At 44.6% G+C, this 16804-nt stretch overlaps 1 protein-coding gene across 1 annotated transcript in view; it reads right to left on the bottom strand.

Moving 5' to 3' along the window:
* The window catches only part of LOC144121536 (uncharacterized), a 36653-nt gene extending 20121 nt beyond the window's left edge, over positions 1-16532 (bottom strand). The window contains exons 1-4 of the mRNA XM_077654798.1: positions 16377-16532; positions 13831-13889; positions 11594-11683; positions 8168-10443 (exon numbers count right to left, since the gene is read on the bottom strand). Of these exons, the coding sequence (XP_077510924.1) occupies positions 10375-10443; positions 11594-11683; positions 13831-13889; positions 16377-16443 (285 nt within the window). The 5' untranslated portion in view covers positions 16444-16532 and the 3' untranslated portion in view covers positions 8168-10374. The remainder of the gene's footprint in view (positions 1-8167; positions 10444-11593; positions 11684-13830; positions 13890-16376) is intronic.
* Positions 16533-16804: the final 272 nt, after the last annotated feature.

The following is a 16804-nucleotide window of genomic DNA, read 5'->3' on the forward strand; positions in this document are numbered from 1 at the left end:
CTTCACTTCGGCGAGTCCGTCTTCTGCAATTGCATTATTCCTCGCCGCTGAATTTTGCAAGTCATTGCTAGTCATCTTAAATTTTGTTTAGCCCTTCTTAGTCCTCTCTATTTTGCTGAGGCATTCTTAATCTTCTTGAATTTGGTTGAGCCATGCTCTGTGCGGCGTGTCCCTCATTTTTCCTTAAAATGCAGGTTGGGAATTATTTTTCTCCACCTGGCGTTAGTTGACCGGTGGACGCTTCACAAAAACAGTCGCCCAGATTGTTTTCGCCTGCATGGCACCCGTAATGAGGAGGAGGAGGAGGAGGAGGAGGAAAGGCAGGGAGACCTTTTAATTAATATTAAGGGTTGATCAGCAATCCGATGCGACAACTGTAAGAAAGTAGGTGGATTTACCGTTCATGATTACTTTGGAGTGTTACTGTCATTGAATCCTTCTATTTTAAGCAGAGGCGTCACTCACGCAAAAGTATTTTTCTGGCGGTGAAAGGTGGGCGCAGATGCGTCGAGCGAGACGGAGGTTCGGTGGGCACACCCCTAGTAATGTAAGTAGAAAGTTGGCTGTTGTGGGCTATCTCTATAGGGCCGCTAACCTTCCAACTTCATCTTTAAATTTTATTTAGCCGTGACTGTTTCCTTCCGCTGCCTTATGGTGTTCCAGTGATGGAGGACATGTGGGCGGTGTAACTTGGGGTCTGATGATAAGCAGTGAATGATGCTTTCGAAGGGTAATGGTGGAGGGAGTGGTTGTCAGTTGGCGGCAGGCCCTTAGCTAGACGGGTGTGGTGGGGAGGCGGCTAATGGATGGTGCTTCTCAAGGGCGGCGGTGTCGTATGATGTTCTTCGTTCCGGATAAGGCTTCGCTTCAAGAGGCACCAGGTTTTCAGGAAGGTGAACAGGGTGGCACACTTGTACTGATTTCGCTGTAAAAGGCCAGCAGCTCATGTGACTACGGTTAGGACGGTTAGGTTTTTTAGTGCGATAGCACTTGAAGTGGCATTCTCTGCATACAGCTGTTGTGCGTTTGTGTGCCTTCGTCTCTCTCTATTTCTTTTTCTTTTTTTTTCTGTCGCAGGCTACTCACGTGCTCTCCTGGTTGTGCGCAGCCTGCGAGGCATGCATCTATGTGTATATTTCTATATATACCGCCACCTGGATTACGACATACGGCGCAGCTAGACAAGCTGTCGTGCTCTTTGGTCTGGGGATTGCAGGAGAGAGCTCTTGACTGTGTGTCTGCGCTTTAGCTTTTATGCACTCACGTGTTTTCGTGACATATTTCTGGTACAGGCGGCCTGGTATTTGGCCTCTCGAGAGTCCACCTCGACAGCGAACCTCCGATCAGCCACGCAAAACACAACTTATGCAATGCACAGTACCTTGGTTTTACTGTCTTCAGAACACTCGAACACTGAAATCGTTGTATGGCACTCAGAACGAAGGTGTCGGGGCTGGTTCACTGAACGAGTTGCGACTTATAATCAGAGGGACAGCTTAAAGCTGCGAAATGCTATCCACTCTAGAGGGCAGTGCTTTCACTAGTATGAGAACCGAGAAGGAGTTTTGACATCTTGGCCTGCATTGCGCCGTCGTATTTTCGAGGCATATATCAGCCTGGATCGGCATGAAAGAGCAGACCGGGCTCTGCAGTCCCGAATACAGATGCCAAATCAGTCAGTGATGATGTATGGGAAGGGCATGACGAAATTATATCGACGAGCTGATCCGGCCATGTCTGAAGCTAAAAAGCTGCGCCACTGGATGCGGGGGTTTAAGAAAAGCTTTTTGCTGGTCTTTTCAGCAGCCCACTAACTACTGTTGCCGTGTTTTTAACAGAGGAGGTCACAAAAAATAGGTCCTCCACTAGCGCTCGGCTGTCCGCGACAGACCAGTCCCAGCTTGACCGTATCCGAACCTCTTGCAGCCGCCGCAGGCAGCACCGCCTTCCTCCGTGATCTTATTCGCCCTATTTTATGAGAGGAACGTTACATCCCAAACAGCTAGTGTTTATCTTGCAACTGTCATCCGCGTAGATGTTCTGCAAGTCGTGCGGCCAACACTACACGCTGCTCAAGCGCAAAGTGTTGCTGCGCCTCACTAACCTCCTTAGGCTTACGCCGACGCCCTCCGACACCCAGGTTCATTTCGAGCTACATTTTGTTCCTTACCCCAAGTACCCCCAACAAAGTACATACACGTCTAGCAGCCAACGCAGTAAATTCCTCTCCAGCAGCCAACTCAGTGCGTGCGGCCACGGTGACCATTCCTACGAAAAACGGGCGTCTGGCGGGCCTCCGCCAACAGGCGCCTTAGCTACCACTTTGGGCAACCTGCTCATGTTTTCCAGTGGTGTCCATTTCGAGAAATTGGATTGGAGGGTTTTCCCGCCGACGAACCTAGAACCGTGTTCGCTGCAGCCGCGATTTATCGTTTATTCGCACATCTAATTTGCCTAAGTTGACAAAAATTATTGGAAAAAAAAGATGTGTTTATAGTTTTGAAAATATATATTCTAAAATCTTAAAGCATTCTCGACCTGTGGTAGTTCAGCACGCAATCCATAATTCACACTTTTCTGGAGGTGCAAGTAATATGCCGATGTCAAAATCAGCGCAAATGAGAGAGTAACTGTTGCAGTTTGTGCGTTGTGTAGTAAGCCGTGTTCGCACTGTTGGATCTACTAGGGTCAATCCAACAGGAGTTTGTCGTCTGTAGCGCACAGATATTTAGAGCTGTTTAGGCGCCATTCCACCAAGTACCAACTTACAGCAATAAATCGGTGAAGTACTTTCTTGCAAAACCAAGTCTCCTGAAATGCCTTGAGATTGAGACGGGTTGGCCTTTCGTTTAAGCGGCACTGGTGTCACAGAATTCGGCGCACATCTTTTAAAATTATTCTAATTAATTAAGTGTTTGGGATGTGTCATATCATAATATAACATCGTATTATCAGAGCAAAGGTCAACTGGATTGTGAAGCTTTGTGAAGCTTTGGTGTTTGAAAGCTACACAAACACACACGACCATTCCAGTAGATGCAAGTGAAACATGACTTAAGGGTTGACGGTTGAAGGGTAGAGAAATCATTGAATGTAATGTGTCCTTCCTGACCTACTTTTTTTCAGGGGCGACTTCAAGAAGAGGTAAACATCCGCTGCTTATATTTTCGTCCAAAGATTGCAGGTCCAAGAAGTAGAAAACATTTGGATACTTTGCCCCCATGTCAAGCAACAGTACCAATATTGCCATCACGATAGCGAAACTTAAAACTCACGGGGACCTAGCACGGCCTATGTTTCGGTGCATCAAACATAATCGATCTGGCATGCCCGAAGCCGACGCCGCGTGCCTTGTGCAAGCCTTCCTGATGAGTTGTTTGATTTACATGAGGTTCCATAGCACAAAACGAAGGGAAATGAGACAAGCGACTTCCACTAGATACTTTATTGTTACTAACAGGGTTTATAAAGGTACAAACCAAGTGCGATGGGGAACCACAGGAAGAGTTATCAGGATCACAGTGTAAGAGCGAAATCAAACACAGAACTAAACCAATTGCCGCAAAAACAACCTATAACCTCGTATTTATGTTTCAAAACCTGATAACCCTTTATTTCGTACCCCTCGCACTTGGTTTTGTACCTTTTGAACCCTGTGATCACCAGAAAAGCGTTTAGTGGAAGTGAAGTGCTTGTCTCTTGCCCATTCGTACTGCGCTATGGAGCCTCACGTGAAATACCCACTAGCCCAAGCCATCAACTTTCTACGGGTGATTAATGTTACTCCTTATAGTAGGCTCATGAAACTCAATACGAAAATCGCAGGCATTATCATTCGCAAAGCCATCAAGCAAGCTCTACGTCTCCGAGTCTACACATTTACGGAACAGCTGCTTCAACTAGGAGTACACAGTATGATCGATGAACTTGTGGAAGCCCACCTCACAGCTCCAAGCGTTCGCCTCTCCACCCCATCTGATCTGCGCGCACATTACCACAGACAGAGTGGACCATCGCACACCTAGACGCGATAAACTCAGGAACGCTCCGCTACCCAGAATTATGCAGCCTGTCTGCTACACCAGCCGCGTCTCGGCCAGAGCAGATGCCATCCAGCAGGGCTACGTCCACCGCTAGGACGTAGGACATTAACAAGGGCCGTAACAAGGCCGTAAAGGCATTAACAACTCGAGTTGTTAAAGAACATATCTGCGGTGAGCTGTCCCGTCGCGCGTTGCCACTCCTCTACGGAGGCGTAAGGAACTGCTATGGCTATGGCGGTTACACACGCTGCTTTCCAATACATCCTTGCTGACTCAGGCTGCCTACAAAAATTACACCATAGGTAGGATATCCGCAATTGCGGCACGCTACCTCCGCGACACAAACTGAGAACCAAATGTTATACATCTTCATTTAGGCACCTGGCCATGAAAGGTTCGTGGTGAACGAGTGTATGCTGTCACAATTTAAAATAGCACGCCAGAAATATCCTGTTCTGCCTAGGGCATCGAAAAAACACAAGTTCACTTCCGACGCCTACAAGCAGACATTCTCACATCTATTCAAGTTACACGTACGCAATCTACTCGTACTCCTTTAATCAAGAATGTCGCTTCTGTGGTGAGATTTCCTGTCTATATCATACGGTCGGGACATTTGGGCCAATCCAGAATTAATGCGCACTTGAAAGCCAATGTCCGATGGGTGGGAGGCGGCTATGAACAATTAGAAGCTTGAGGACCAAGTCCGGCTCCTCGACCGAGCAACGATGTAAGCTTCAGACAATCTCTCTCCCCTAAATATAACAATAAAACAATTTGATTACCTGCTCCGCCTAGAACGAAGCACAATCTTAAACGCGATACCTTAAGGAGCTCTTGTCGCAGAAAATCTGGCATCGGCGACAATCTTTGATTGTGAGCAAAAAATCTACTAAAAATACAAAAGAAACAACCTAAGAGGCAGGTGGGCTACCTAGGTTACGTTACCTTGTGGCCTCATCGCAGCCTGCCCACCGAATTGTGATCAAACTCTGGCAGGTCGTCTCTAAATGAATGATTCGTCGCGAGATGTTGCTTAGGAAGAGCACGACGCTGTATCGTGAAAGTCTTACCGGTGGCCGCACCTGCCATCGCCGAGCAGTGGCGTATCGCTGAATGGCTGCACCACTGCACCATGAGTAGTATGATGACTCCCACGGATCTATGAACGTTAAGTAGAAAGTGACCAAGTCCGCGTATATGGGTACTAACCCATTAGCTATCGTATCATAACCCTTAAAGAGGAGCTCAAATGTCCCCTCCAATTTTCTTCATGAAAGCCAACGCTTAGAGGAGGGTGTTACAGCCTGCGGCATCCATCACTGCTTGAACCCAGACTGAACGTTCATATAATCCGCGTGTCCACAAGAATAACATAATTTCGACGGGTAGAACTCTTTCTTGGAAGAAGCATTATCACAAATGTTTTTCGACATTCTTGGCAGGAGATATTTTGGTTTATTTTATAAAATCTCAAACGATTTGCGGCTTTCAGCACGTGTCGGAATGCACAGAACTAGAAGTGTCTTTTCGAAGCGTGTTACATTTTGCAGCAAGAAAAGTGCTGGCGAGACATTCAACTACTCATATCACAAAGTAATTTTAGAAGTTCGCTCGACCTTTTCTATTTCGTGGCTGGCCGTTCGCCGCAATGTTCGATGCTGTTCTTCAGGACTTTTTCCGGCGGCCTTTGTTTTCGAAAAAGTATGCAGCAGGTTTGATTAAAAAAACTACACCTTCAGCAGGACTGAGAGCTGGCAGTCAACGCACATTCAGACAACTAAATCTTCTTTCCATGTCTGTTTTGTCCTAACAAATGTTCATGTTCTACCCAAGCCAGCAGACCAACGCTGGCTTATCCAGCGCGCGGTGGAGGCCGCGGCATCCCAAAGGATCCCCGCCGACCTCCTCTAAGTCAGCGCAACCGGTCCTTTGACTGGTCCCCTGTTTTTGGGCGCAATAAAAGAGTTTACCTACCTACCGACTACCAACTCAAACTACCAACTACCAACTCTATCAACTCACCGAGCCATTCACTCTTCTGTGTGATCTTTGTAACTGGATAGGATATCACTTCGACCCAGCTACAGGGAGATGACATATTCCTTTTTTCAGCGTGCACTATGTCAACCAACCCTCACTGCGGCCGTGTCTTTTTCTTGAACTTCTTATTTATTACAAACCAAACTCTGCAGCTCTGTTCAGACTGTGGTCACTATCAGTGCTGTCAAGCCAAGATTATAACGAAATTGTTTTTTCTTTCTGGCTTGAACTTACTTTAACGCTACAAGAAATACTCTTACTGGAAGCTTTCTGCATTTCTCCTTAACTCCCACCGCCTGTAGACGTTGATGCGCTCTTGAATTGTCCCATGCATCTGCGTGTTAACGTATAACTGCCATCATCTACGAAGAAATATACTTTCCTTCACGAACGTGTTCATGGTCAGATTCTCTGCCGTGATCTCCTGCGGGTTATTTATTTCCGTGTCCGGCGAGAAAGAATCAGGCTGTGAAAATTATTTCATGTTTCCGCGCTTATGTACTCCCGCACCCATCTGTACTCCCAGACACAGACCGCCAAAGTTGTTAAATTATACCTTCATCTTGATATTTTCCCAAACTCGCTATCTTGGTTTATAACTGAATTTCATGGCATTCTATTGTGAGCAGTCCTTATTTATGGCATGTAAGGTGCCTTTCTGACGCATAGCTTTTACTTTGCTTCTGCATTCTGTAGTCTTTATGTTTTGTTTTTCTTAATTCTGCCATCACTTCTGCAGAGCAGCATTGATACATTTACTTGGCGCACGTACATTTGTGGGTGATTGGTTTTACAGCGTCCCATCAGGGCACTTTTCCTCTCTGCACTTTCCTTTTTGTACTCAAGGGTCGTTTCTTGGTTGCATTTCTTTGTGGATGGTTTTCGTTCCATGTCTCGCTGCATATCATGTTTTTTAGTGATTTGGTTCTGTACGAGACGCTTTTCTCACGTTAGTTTCTGAGCCATCAACCACATAGCTGGAAAATTCTTCCTCTATTGGCATTGTAATCTGGTGTTAGAAATTGAGCCCAGGGCCCGTATTCTTTAACTTCCCATTCATCCATTTAGTAATCTGTCATTGGTCACGTAAGCGACCCGATGATTGGGTTGGTTTGCAACCGGACCTCGATGCTGGCTGCCATTGCCTGCAATATGCAGCCATTGGCAGCCGATAGTGAGGTCCGGCTGCCAACCAACCTAATCTTCGGTTCGCTGGAGCCAATGGTAAGGTGCATCGCAGCGCTCTTTCAATAGGTGACCTCACCACTGGTTGCTATTGGCTGCGATATAAAGCCAATTATGACGTCCGGTCACCAACCACCCACTGGTCGGGTCTTTTACCACTGACGCTTAAAAGCCGCCGATATATCTCAGTGATCAACTACAGAGGAAACACATGGACAACTGGGCACTTGACAATTATGGAGTATGCCTCCCGTGTTCTGATAGCGTGACGTCATCAGGCACGACCTAGATTGGAATTCCTAAAACAATCTTTGAAAAGCTTAGCAAAATGGAGTTAGATTGTCTTTTCTTTGCGCCGGCGGGCTGTTTAATGTGCAGTATGATAAGATATTGTTTGATTAGTTCCTGACTAAAGAAAAATAAATTTAAAAAGCTGTTAATTCAGAACTTTTCCTGAATACATGCAGCACTTACGTGATCAATGCCTCTGAAAAAATAACGCAGTGTTTCTTTGAAAAGACGCACGGTAAAAAATATCAGACGTGTAGACGTAAAATCGCAAACAATGTTGACAGGGGTGAGCTCCAGCTGGAGCATTAGAATCGTCGTAGCTTTTTTTTTTATTCACCGGAGTCCATTTGTGTCTCAACCATTAACTACACTCAGTCTAGGATATATATTCAACATCCTCATCACGACCTATGTCTGAACTGCAGCAACAAACAGATCATTCCCCAGGAACATCACCACTTCTGATATCCTATATATATGCTGCAATTTTCACGTTAGCTTGCCCAATTCGATAATCGCCTGAACAGTCAAAAACCCACTTTTTAGAGCGCCTCTTCCGCTCTTTTAGCGTTCAAAAGAGTAACTGAAACCGATGCACAGCCTACCTTGTTTGTAGCTTTGAAAGTAAACAAATATAAGGCTCGACCAATGTCATCCGTTATTGTCTATATTGTTATAAAGTCCCATGACGTATGCAGCCGGTCTTGAGAGCTAAAACATAAAAGCGTACAGGAAACTGCAACCTACTGAACAAAAGCTGCAGGCAATTTTGTAGCGCTCATCACCAGAGAACAATAATAGGAGTTAATAATTTGTAGAAATACATTCAAACTCAAAAAACAAAACAGGCAAGAACCAGTAACGAGTGATTGCCAGCACCTGCTCACTCAATCGATGAGCGAAGGATTTAAACCGAATTACAGAGGGGCGCGGGGAGGACCAGCTGCCATATGGCCTGGTGAAGCACTGACAGTACGGTCGTTCGAGGCGCTACTTTAAAGCGCTTTTGGTGGGTTTTTCGCCAGCTGAATCTCTCGTGCTCCTGTGCGCGTACATGACAATACATGAAAGCAAGAAACGCCGAATGCATGCTGCACGTACGAAGTCTGGGCAATGGTTCACTGAACAGTATTGCAGAGCCCGTAATGGATTACGCAATGGTTTTAGAGGAATGCACTAATAACAAAGCTTCCTACCACACTAGCACCCATGACGTGCTTAAGAAGATGCGCAGGCTTTTCAATTTTTAACTGAACAGCAACCGCTCCTGTATTATTTCTGCACTCCACGCATTTCTTCGCGCAGCAGCTTGTACGGATGATTATACTGTTGTCCCTGTTAAGACTATTCGGAAGCGATTAACAGAAGGCACACGGTGACCATTCATCATCTCTCGACGGTTATTTAGCCCATAGAATTGGAAGCAACCTGACGGCACCTTGGCATAGACGATCCCCCCGACGTGTGGCCAGGCAAGCAAAGAACTGTGGCAGTGGAATGCGTGGTTAATGTACAATTACATGACCCGGTGGACGCATTTCACGGCACCCCTTCCTGGAAAGGCCCAATGCTTTGGAAAGAACTAATGCTTTCTATAGTTAGCTTACAAAAATCCTGCTTCTCGAGCCGCAGCCGAAGAACTGGCTGGCTGCAGTAGACATGAAGAAGACATCTCCTTTCGTGGAAGCTTGACGCGTCCTGCCCAGGCACAACAGCAGCTATGTGTTTTTAAGCCGAAAGCCTTTAAGCGCTCATACTCGCGGTTACGGTGTCCGTTCGGCTCATCTTGGCGCAGGGCCAGCTGCTACCCTCCCCCTCACCGGCACGCATCCTCCTCGCACCCCCAGCAGCAGGCGGCACATGCGAATGGGCTCATAGCAACAGTGACGTCACTCGCGCCGCTCGCTCCACTGGTAGCTGTGGCGCGCGGCGCACACACAGTTGCATGTAGCAACAGTATAGCAACAGGGAGTCGAGGTGACACAGTAATCAGGAAGGGTTTCACCATGCACACCTTAGATCCATAAAGTGCCCCCTAGTTGTTTTTTTTGTTTTTATCGTCTTCCTTGGTGTTTCCCATCAGACGCAAGACGATAGGAGACTGGCGAATTAAGAGCAAAGGGCTCGTTTTGCTAAGCAGGATTGTGCTGAAAAACGGAGTTCAAGCTTCCGCAGAAAGGATTGTCGCTGAAAGAAATACTTTTTCGCCACTGTCTCTTTCGGGGCATTTAAATGTTCTGCCGACATTTTTGTTGCGTAAGTTTCAAAAATTGCTTTTCTCTGTCGCGAGGCGACAGACGGGTATTGACCAAAATGCAACCTCTTTCCCTCTCGCGACTTTTTTTAATAATCGAGAACAACCATCGTCCTCCACTTGCAGACCAACCGCGCACAGCAGCCATGCTCGGCAGAGTGCGGATACTCAAAGTATACCGCAATGGTTCACTACAGAAAGAATTATAATTCTGTGAGCATTGTTGAACCAGGTTGTTTCTTAAAATGTTGCTTTATTTCGCAAAAGGTACACAAGAATATAACAAATATTTTAGTATGGCTGTCTCATTCAGCCCCGATTCAGAGATCGAGGCTCCGATCAGCGGCGTTCTTGGTGATGTTTATTAAATATTCGAAAATTCAGCACTGGATGGTTGATCAAGGCTGGTCAGGGCACCAAAAGAAGTCGGAGGGGGGGGGGGGGGGAGGGTTACATGGTAGGTCTGTTGTTTGCATGCAGTTCGGTCTTACGGATATCCTGCTCCTCTGTGGTGGCCAAATCCACGATGGCGTGGTATTTGTTTTTGAATCGCAGGCGTTATACAGAAGAGGCTTTTACACACTGACCTTCCTTGCAGACGTTCCCTGTGCTTGTAGCTGCGGTTACCTGCGTTTAAGAAATGACAACGTTGGATCGTACATGTCCAGCAATTTAGGACAAAATTTTGAAAACTGGAAAACTATAAGATACTTTTATGATAATATCGAAGGTAATGGTCCATTCTTCTGATATGTAGCAAAATATTAATTTTAAGTGTTTCCGTCAGTCGCATCGAACAGTTAGACTCGCATAGAAAACCAATGGAGAATGGTTTTCAGGATATCAAAAACGTTAATAGAAACAAAAATTTAGAATTGCCGTCGGTTGATCTGCAGATATGTTTATTGTAATAGTGAAATCTTACATGATCTGAAAAATTGTGTTCATAACTGGTTTCCCGCATAAAAATGCTTTTGTTCAGAATTCCTGGGTATGCACAAAATAAAACACCTAATATATACATTTAAAATATGGCTATGCAGCATTTATTTTTCCATTCATGTTAATCTGCATAGTTATTCATTTGGGCTACAAAAAAGCGCGATATCTTTATTTAAAGCTTTTAGTAGAGAAGTTTAAAGGCGTCTTTCGTACTTTTTAAACAGTGATTCACATAAGTTCCACGTTGCTTTATGCTTGTTTTTTGCCAGTTAGTACAAGTAAAAAGCGTTGTTTCATCTGGGCGGTTTTGAAATCAGTACACTTACATTTGTGGCTCGATAGAATTTACCATCTTCTGTGCCTATATATTTTCTATCATCGCTGTTTTTTATATATTTTTCTCACAGGCTCTTTGTAGATTTATCCAGTGGATGTACATCGTATGTCGGCAAAGAACTGCCAAAGTGTTTTCCTGCTGAGCCAAGCTGTGCTGAATGCTATACACCCCTAATATTTCCCGATGCGAATCCCTTGAAGGTTAATAGAAGCCTCGTCCAAGGAGAGCCCAATGTTTTTTTTTCAGCCCTTTCATTGATTGTAGAGTAGCCCCACAACAGGGCTTAGAAGCTCTGTGGTTCTGAAACAGCTCTGGGGTTCACACTGTCGTCTATGACCTGCTTGTTTCATTTGTGTAATGAATGATTGAAATGTGTCTATTTATCAAAATCAATTTCATTAACAAACTTTTCATAACGTAGTTTTCACGATGCTCAATTTGGTTATTACATAATTAACAATTGCATGTGTACTACCCCTCAGTTTTGGTAGCACTTACCCCGCAAGGAATTCCGTCCGGCTCATTTCCCCAACGCATGGGCCATCCTTTGCACAGATACTTGCAGCTTACTCTGTAGTTCATGCGCCACTGCGTAAAAAAATCAATGAAACAGGATAACTTTAGAAAAATCTTAGAATTTGAACCCCGAGTGGTGGGTGCAAATTTCTATCAGAACAAAATGTGAAGTTTTTGTAAACAGTCTAGAATATCCAATGAAAATATTGATGCAAGCTTCAAAAGCCCTACACTTCTGATGTCAAAACGCACAGCTTAAATGTTTCTGTCTGTGTTTAAAATGAAGCCAGGAACGTTACAAACCATAAAGTGATGTTTCAAGGAAACGGACATATTTTAGGTTCAGCTCATGATTATTGTGAATTGTTATGATTCAAGGGCATGAGGCGTCAAAGAGCGCCATGACAAAAGGTGTTTTTTTTTCTTATCCCGGTATAGTCAAACACACGTTTCCAAGCACTTCACTCTAGAGAAGCTGTGTGCCAGACCAGAGGAGAACTTATATCAGTTGTATCGCCGTTCGGTTTGCGGTGGCACTGGGGATCGAAAATCGCATCTCCCGCATGGGAGCCGGATGCTCAGACCACTAAGCCACCGCTGTGGTTATGCTTTAACACCCATTTGTGCAGTTTTGTTGTCTAACGCCAATAAAATGTACATCAAATATAGGCTACTATTTTTTTAATTTTACTCCAAAATATTATCCTTCTCGCCCCTCTCTCCCCGAAAAAGTATCGAATTTCATCAACAGCTGCTTCCTAAAAGTGCAGGAAGGTTGTCTATGTTTTTTTTTACTAGTTTTCTTTGCCGGCGGGAGCGGAGCCTGGTAGTTAGCATCCATGTGCGAGTTTTCTTTTGTGACGGCCATTTCGACGCTTCTTAGGTTTGATCGCCGTCAACTACCACGAAACGCTGTGCTCAGGTTGTGCTGAATTAATTCAATGGTTGCCCCTAAAGAAAACAGCAGTTGTTATTAAGGGCCTTACCTGTCATAAGGGCCTATTAAGGGATTGGCTCGCCCCATTGAGTGAAAATCCGTGTCTGCGTGTGTGTGCTACCACTCGATGGTGCCCATAAAATATGGTGTCCTCATTCAACCTGGCAGCTGGCGCTGGAGGTTGCTCGCGATGAGCAAACTGAATCACACAAAGTCCACCCATAGCAGCACTTGTTATCCAGGGGCAGTGGCACACCGTTAAACTGTTGCATGACTATTACAGGATTGGTGTGAGGACTCCATGGGACCTAGAAATGTCATGTAGAAGAAGGCCAATTCTGCATAGGTGGGCCTTAACCAATTATCTACCGCGTCTTACCCATAAGACGGTGGCGACTGCCTTCACGAAGTTAGCGCGCAGGCCGTTTGTGGTGCGGCGGCATCGCGGCGGCGGCGGCTACACAGAGACATGCAGAGGTAGAACCGCCAGCTACGCGGCTTCGGGTTACAACACGCCGCAGCGCGCGGCTACTACGTTCACAGAATGACCAGGCGCGCTTACGGCTTCGTACACGTAAGCAGTTCTAAGTGACTATCCCGAATTCTCGTCTTAGCGTCATGTGCTCTTGGAACCAATCTGCCGTCGTTACTGTCCAGGTGAAGAACACTTAGAAATTCTGGAATGACCAATAGGCGTTGGTTTGAACAACGCTAATGTCAAGAACACATTTTGCGAGTACATTTTATTATAACAAATGCTTCATTGTTTGCATTTTGCAAAACTCTTACTCCGTAATTGTGTTCAAAATGGCTCGTTGTTTAACACAGAATAGCTGCTCCTAGTTTCAGTACTGTCAAGATATAGCAGGGCACGCAAAAATTGCCGATGCTCCTGCGTCCTGCCGAAAGAGTAAAAGAAATTTAGTACCACTCAAGCGGGTGTGAAATACAGGCACTCATGTTGTTCATGAGGATTTTGCAACCAACCTATAAGGTGATGAAGTTGTTAATTTCCATTACTTTACTTCTTATCGTGGGTGCGCAATATAGAAAAAGTATCAAAATTGTCTGCATGAACATTTGGCTAAGATTTGGGCGGAAATGACTCAGTTTTTTTAAAATAAACTCTGTAAAACCTGCATCCGTTCTTTCTAGACTGGTTTTCTAACACACTGAGTACAGTTGTATACAGAAATAAATATTCATCAAATGGCATGGCATGACCAATGCCGAAATGATATATTGGAGGACACTTTACTGTGATCACATGTTTTTTTCTTACCGGCGGCAAAGGAAAGAGTCTGTCACACTCGTCAGGACCAAGCTGGGATGGGTCTTCATCTGGAAAGAAAAGGGCCATTACTGCGTATATTGTAATGTCGTATCGCCACTTCACTGTCTTTGAATCCCGGATAATTCATTATTTCGCCTGGTGCATAGTTTCAAAGCACCTGCTGTAAAAAGCCGTCATTGTAAACTCTGAATGAAAAAAGAGACGTAGTCATGTTCCGCTGCGCCGCTACGCCTTTTCGACAAATCGCCCGAAGGCAGCTTGAACGTAATGGAGTGAAATAAATCCGCGTTTCAAGGGCTTAAATAGATGCTGACTTTTTTTTCTTGCTCAGAATTTCTACTGGAACGTTATAGATTTCATGAAGGATTCTACTGCGAAAGTGTCTCACGGTAAAACATCAGACAGAACATACATACTTTTGTATGCTACATGCTTTGGCTTGAATGGTGTAAATACTAGCTGCTACAAAAAAAGATTGTAGCAGTAACAGTCCACCTAGCCGGATAGTAATAAATGGTGATGAAATCTTTAAAAATGTATGAAGCACGTTAAACGTTACAGAATCTTACGAATTGAAGTCACAGAAGTGTTGCAGCGCAGATCATGTTCTTGAGTGTTTCTGATTGTAGATTCGATAGATTCGATTATGTATACTCAAATATATACACACGTACTTCCTTACAAATTTGTAGGCTGATAAAAGTTCTCACTAAGCAAGCAGCTTCTGAGGCGCAGAACCTTTATTTACGCGAGCAAAATGTTGCAAATAAAAAAAATAATCTTTGCAGGATTTTAGGTGAGGAGGTTTATTTTATTCAAGCTACTGTTTTAACCAACTGAGTTATTTTATGTACACCCTGCCGTTTAGAATATGCAAGCTGAAGAGGCGTAAGAAGGAAAAATTGTAGACATACAAATTTAGCATTGAAATACGCTCAGTACAGTGAAGAAGGCACGGAATGCTTGTTAAATATATATAAAATATTTTACAGCTTTTACGGAAATAAGCGATTCTGGAAAACGACTTATAATCTCTTATTGTGTCTAAAAATACTATTATAAGCTCTTCTGTTAGCATATATTTGAAACAATAATTTCTTATGAGGAGACTCGTTCAGCCACCTTATTGTATCACGCGTACATGCAAGTTTCTTGTTTTCTGGCACAACTTAGAAACATTCACCTGCGTCTGCATGTAGCACGAAAAGAACTGTAAATTATATTTTTCACTCGGACGAGAAAAGCAGGGTAACAAACAATTGATAGAATAACTTTGTCTTCAAGCCAACTATCAAATCGCACAAGTGCGACGAGTTGACGTACATTACTTTGTCACAAAAAGAAAGACGGCTCAGTGGATATGGCGCTTGGCTGCTGACCTGAAGGACACGGGTTCGATCCCGGCCGTGGAAGTCGAATTTCAATAGAGGCAAAATTCTCGACTCCCGTGTACTGTGCGACGTCAGTGCACGCGAAAGAACCCAAGTTGGTCGAAATTTCCGAAGCCCTTCACTACGGCAGCCCCTTATAGGCTGAGTCGCTTTGGGGCGTTAAACTCAACTCCCATAAACCTTTCAGCGCAACAAAACAAGGACAAGAGCCAATAACGTAACAGCCGTGCTGCTTAACGTGTGAGCGCCTCTTGTTTTGTGATTTAAACCCATATGCTCCAAAGCCATATAGGACAGCTATCTGGCAATATTTTTCAAATATAGATAGCAACTATGCTTTATCACGCTATTTGTCCTTCTATCATTGTCTAAGCTGGGATTGAAGCATACTTAGTTATCGGCATTCAGAGGAGGGTGATACGTGCGTTCGAGGTATATATATATATATTTCAATCATGACACACTGACGGGTAAGTTATTTTTTCTGAGTGGTGCCTCCTCGTATATGCATATGTGAATACAAAGTTTTATTTATTTCGCAAAATCGTCCTGTTTGATCTGAAGCTCTACGAGTTCACATTTATCAGATTAGTATAATGTAAAACTTCAGCACAGTAAGGCACCCGTGTGCAGTGCGATGTCAGCGCACGTTAAAGATCCCCAGGTGGTCGAAATTATTCCGGAGCCCTCCACTACGACACCTCTTCCTTCCTTTCTTCTTTCACTGTCTTCTTTATCCCTTCTCTTACGGCGCCGTTCAGGTGTCCAACGATATATGAGACAGATACTGCGCCATTTCCTTTTCCCAAAAACCAATTATTATTATTATTATTATTATTATTATTATTATTTTCAGCGACAAATACAACGTGAAAGAGACCTCTTAAAACCCATGTTTCCTTACTTCGTATTTTGGCATATAGATTACCTCGACTTCGAAATGCCTTCGTGTTATTCCACCACCATAGTTAGTGAAGAGAAAGCAATCTTTGAAAAAGGAATCTTGGCACCGACCTTAAATAAGATTTAGGCACTTGTGGAATACCAAAACTCAATATCTATCAACTCCTGTCTTCGCGTCTTCAGAGCTACTGGCGATAACGTCAAAATTACAAATGTAAGAGCGAGAATCACGAACAGTACCTGCAGAAACGATGGCGCAGCCGACGAAGGCCGCAGCGAGGAGACAGAGCGCTACGTGGGACCTCATTTCTCACGGTGTCTTTGTCGGGCAGTGAGTGATAGTAACGAGCTAATACCGCTTTCTCGGTTATATAGGACCCCAGAGTGTCGCGTTGCGTGGGCAACGCCTCTCGGTCCTCCTGCAAGAGCAAGCGCGGCATATCAGTTGAGATAGCCAGGCTTCAGCGTTTTGCTCTATTCTATGCTCGTGCGATGCAGACCTCCGGCGGGATATGCGATGGTTTGTCGCTGATAGTATTTTACGGGAGGGATAACCGGCGGAGCACAAGCCATATGGAGCAAATATTTGTTATAGCTAGTATTTCCTCTGGAGTCTAGGATAAACACGTGGACTCTGGCTGCTTTCGGCTGCATATGCAATACACCGG

Source organism: Amblyomma americanum, chromosome 2, assembly GCF_052857255.1.
Source record: "Amblyomma americanum isolate KBUSLIRL-KWMA chromosome 2, ASM5285725v1, whole genome shotgun sequence".
Taxonomy (NCBI): Eukaryota; Metazoa; Arthropoda; class Arachnida; order Ixodida; family Ixodidae; genus Amblyomma; species Amblyomma americanum.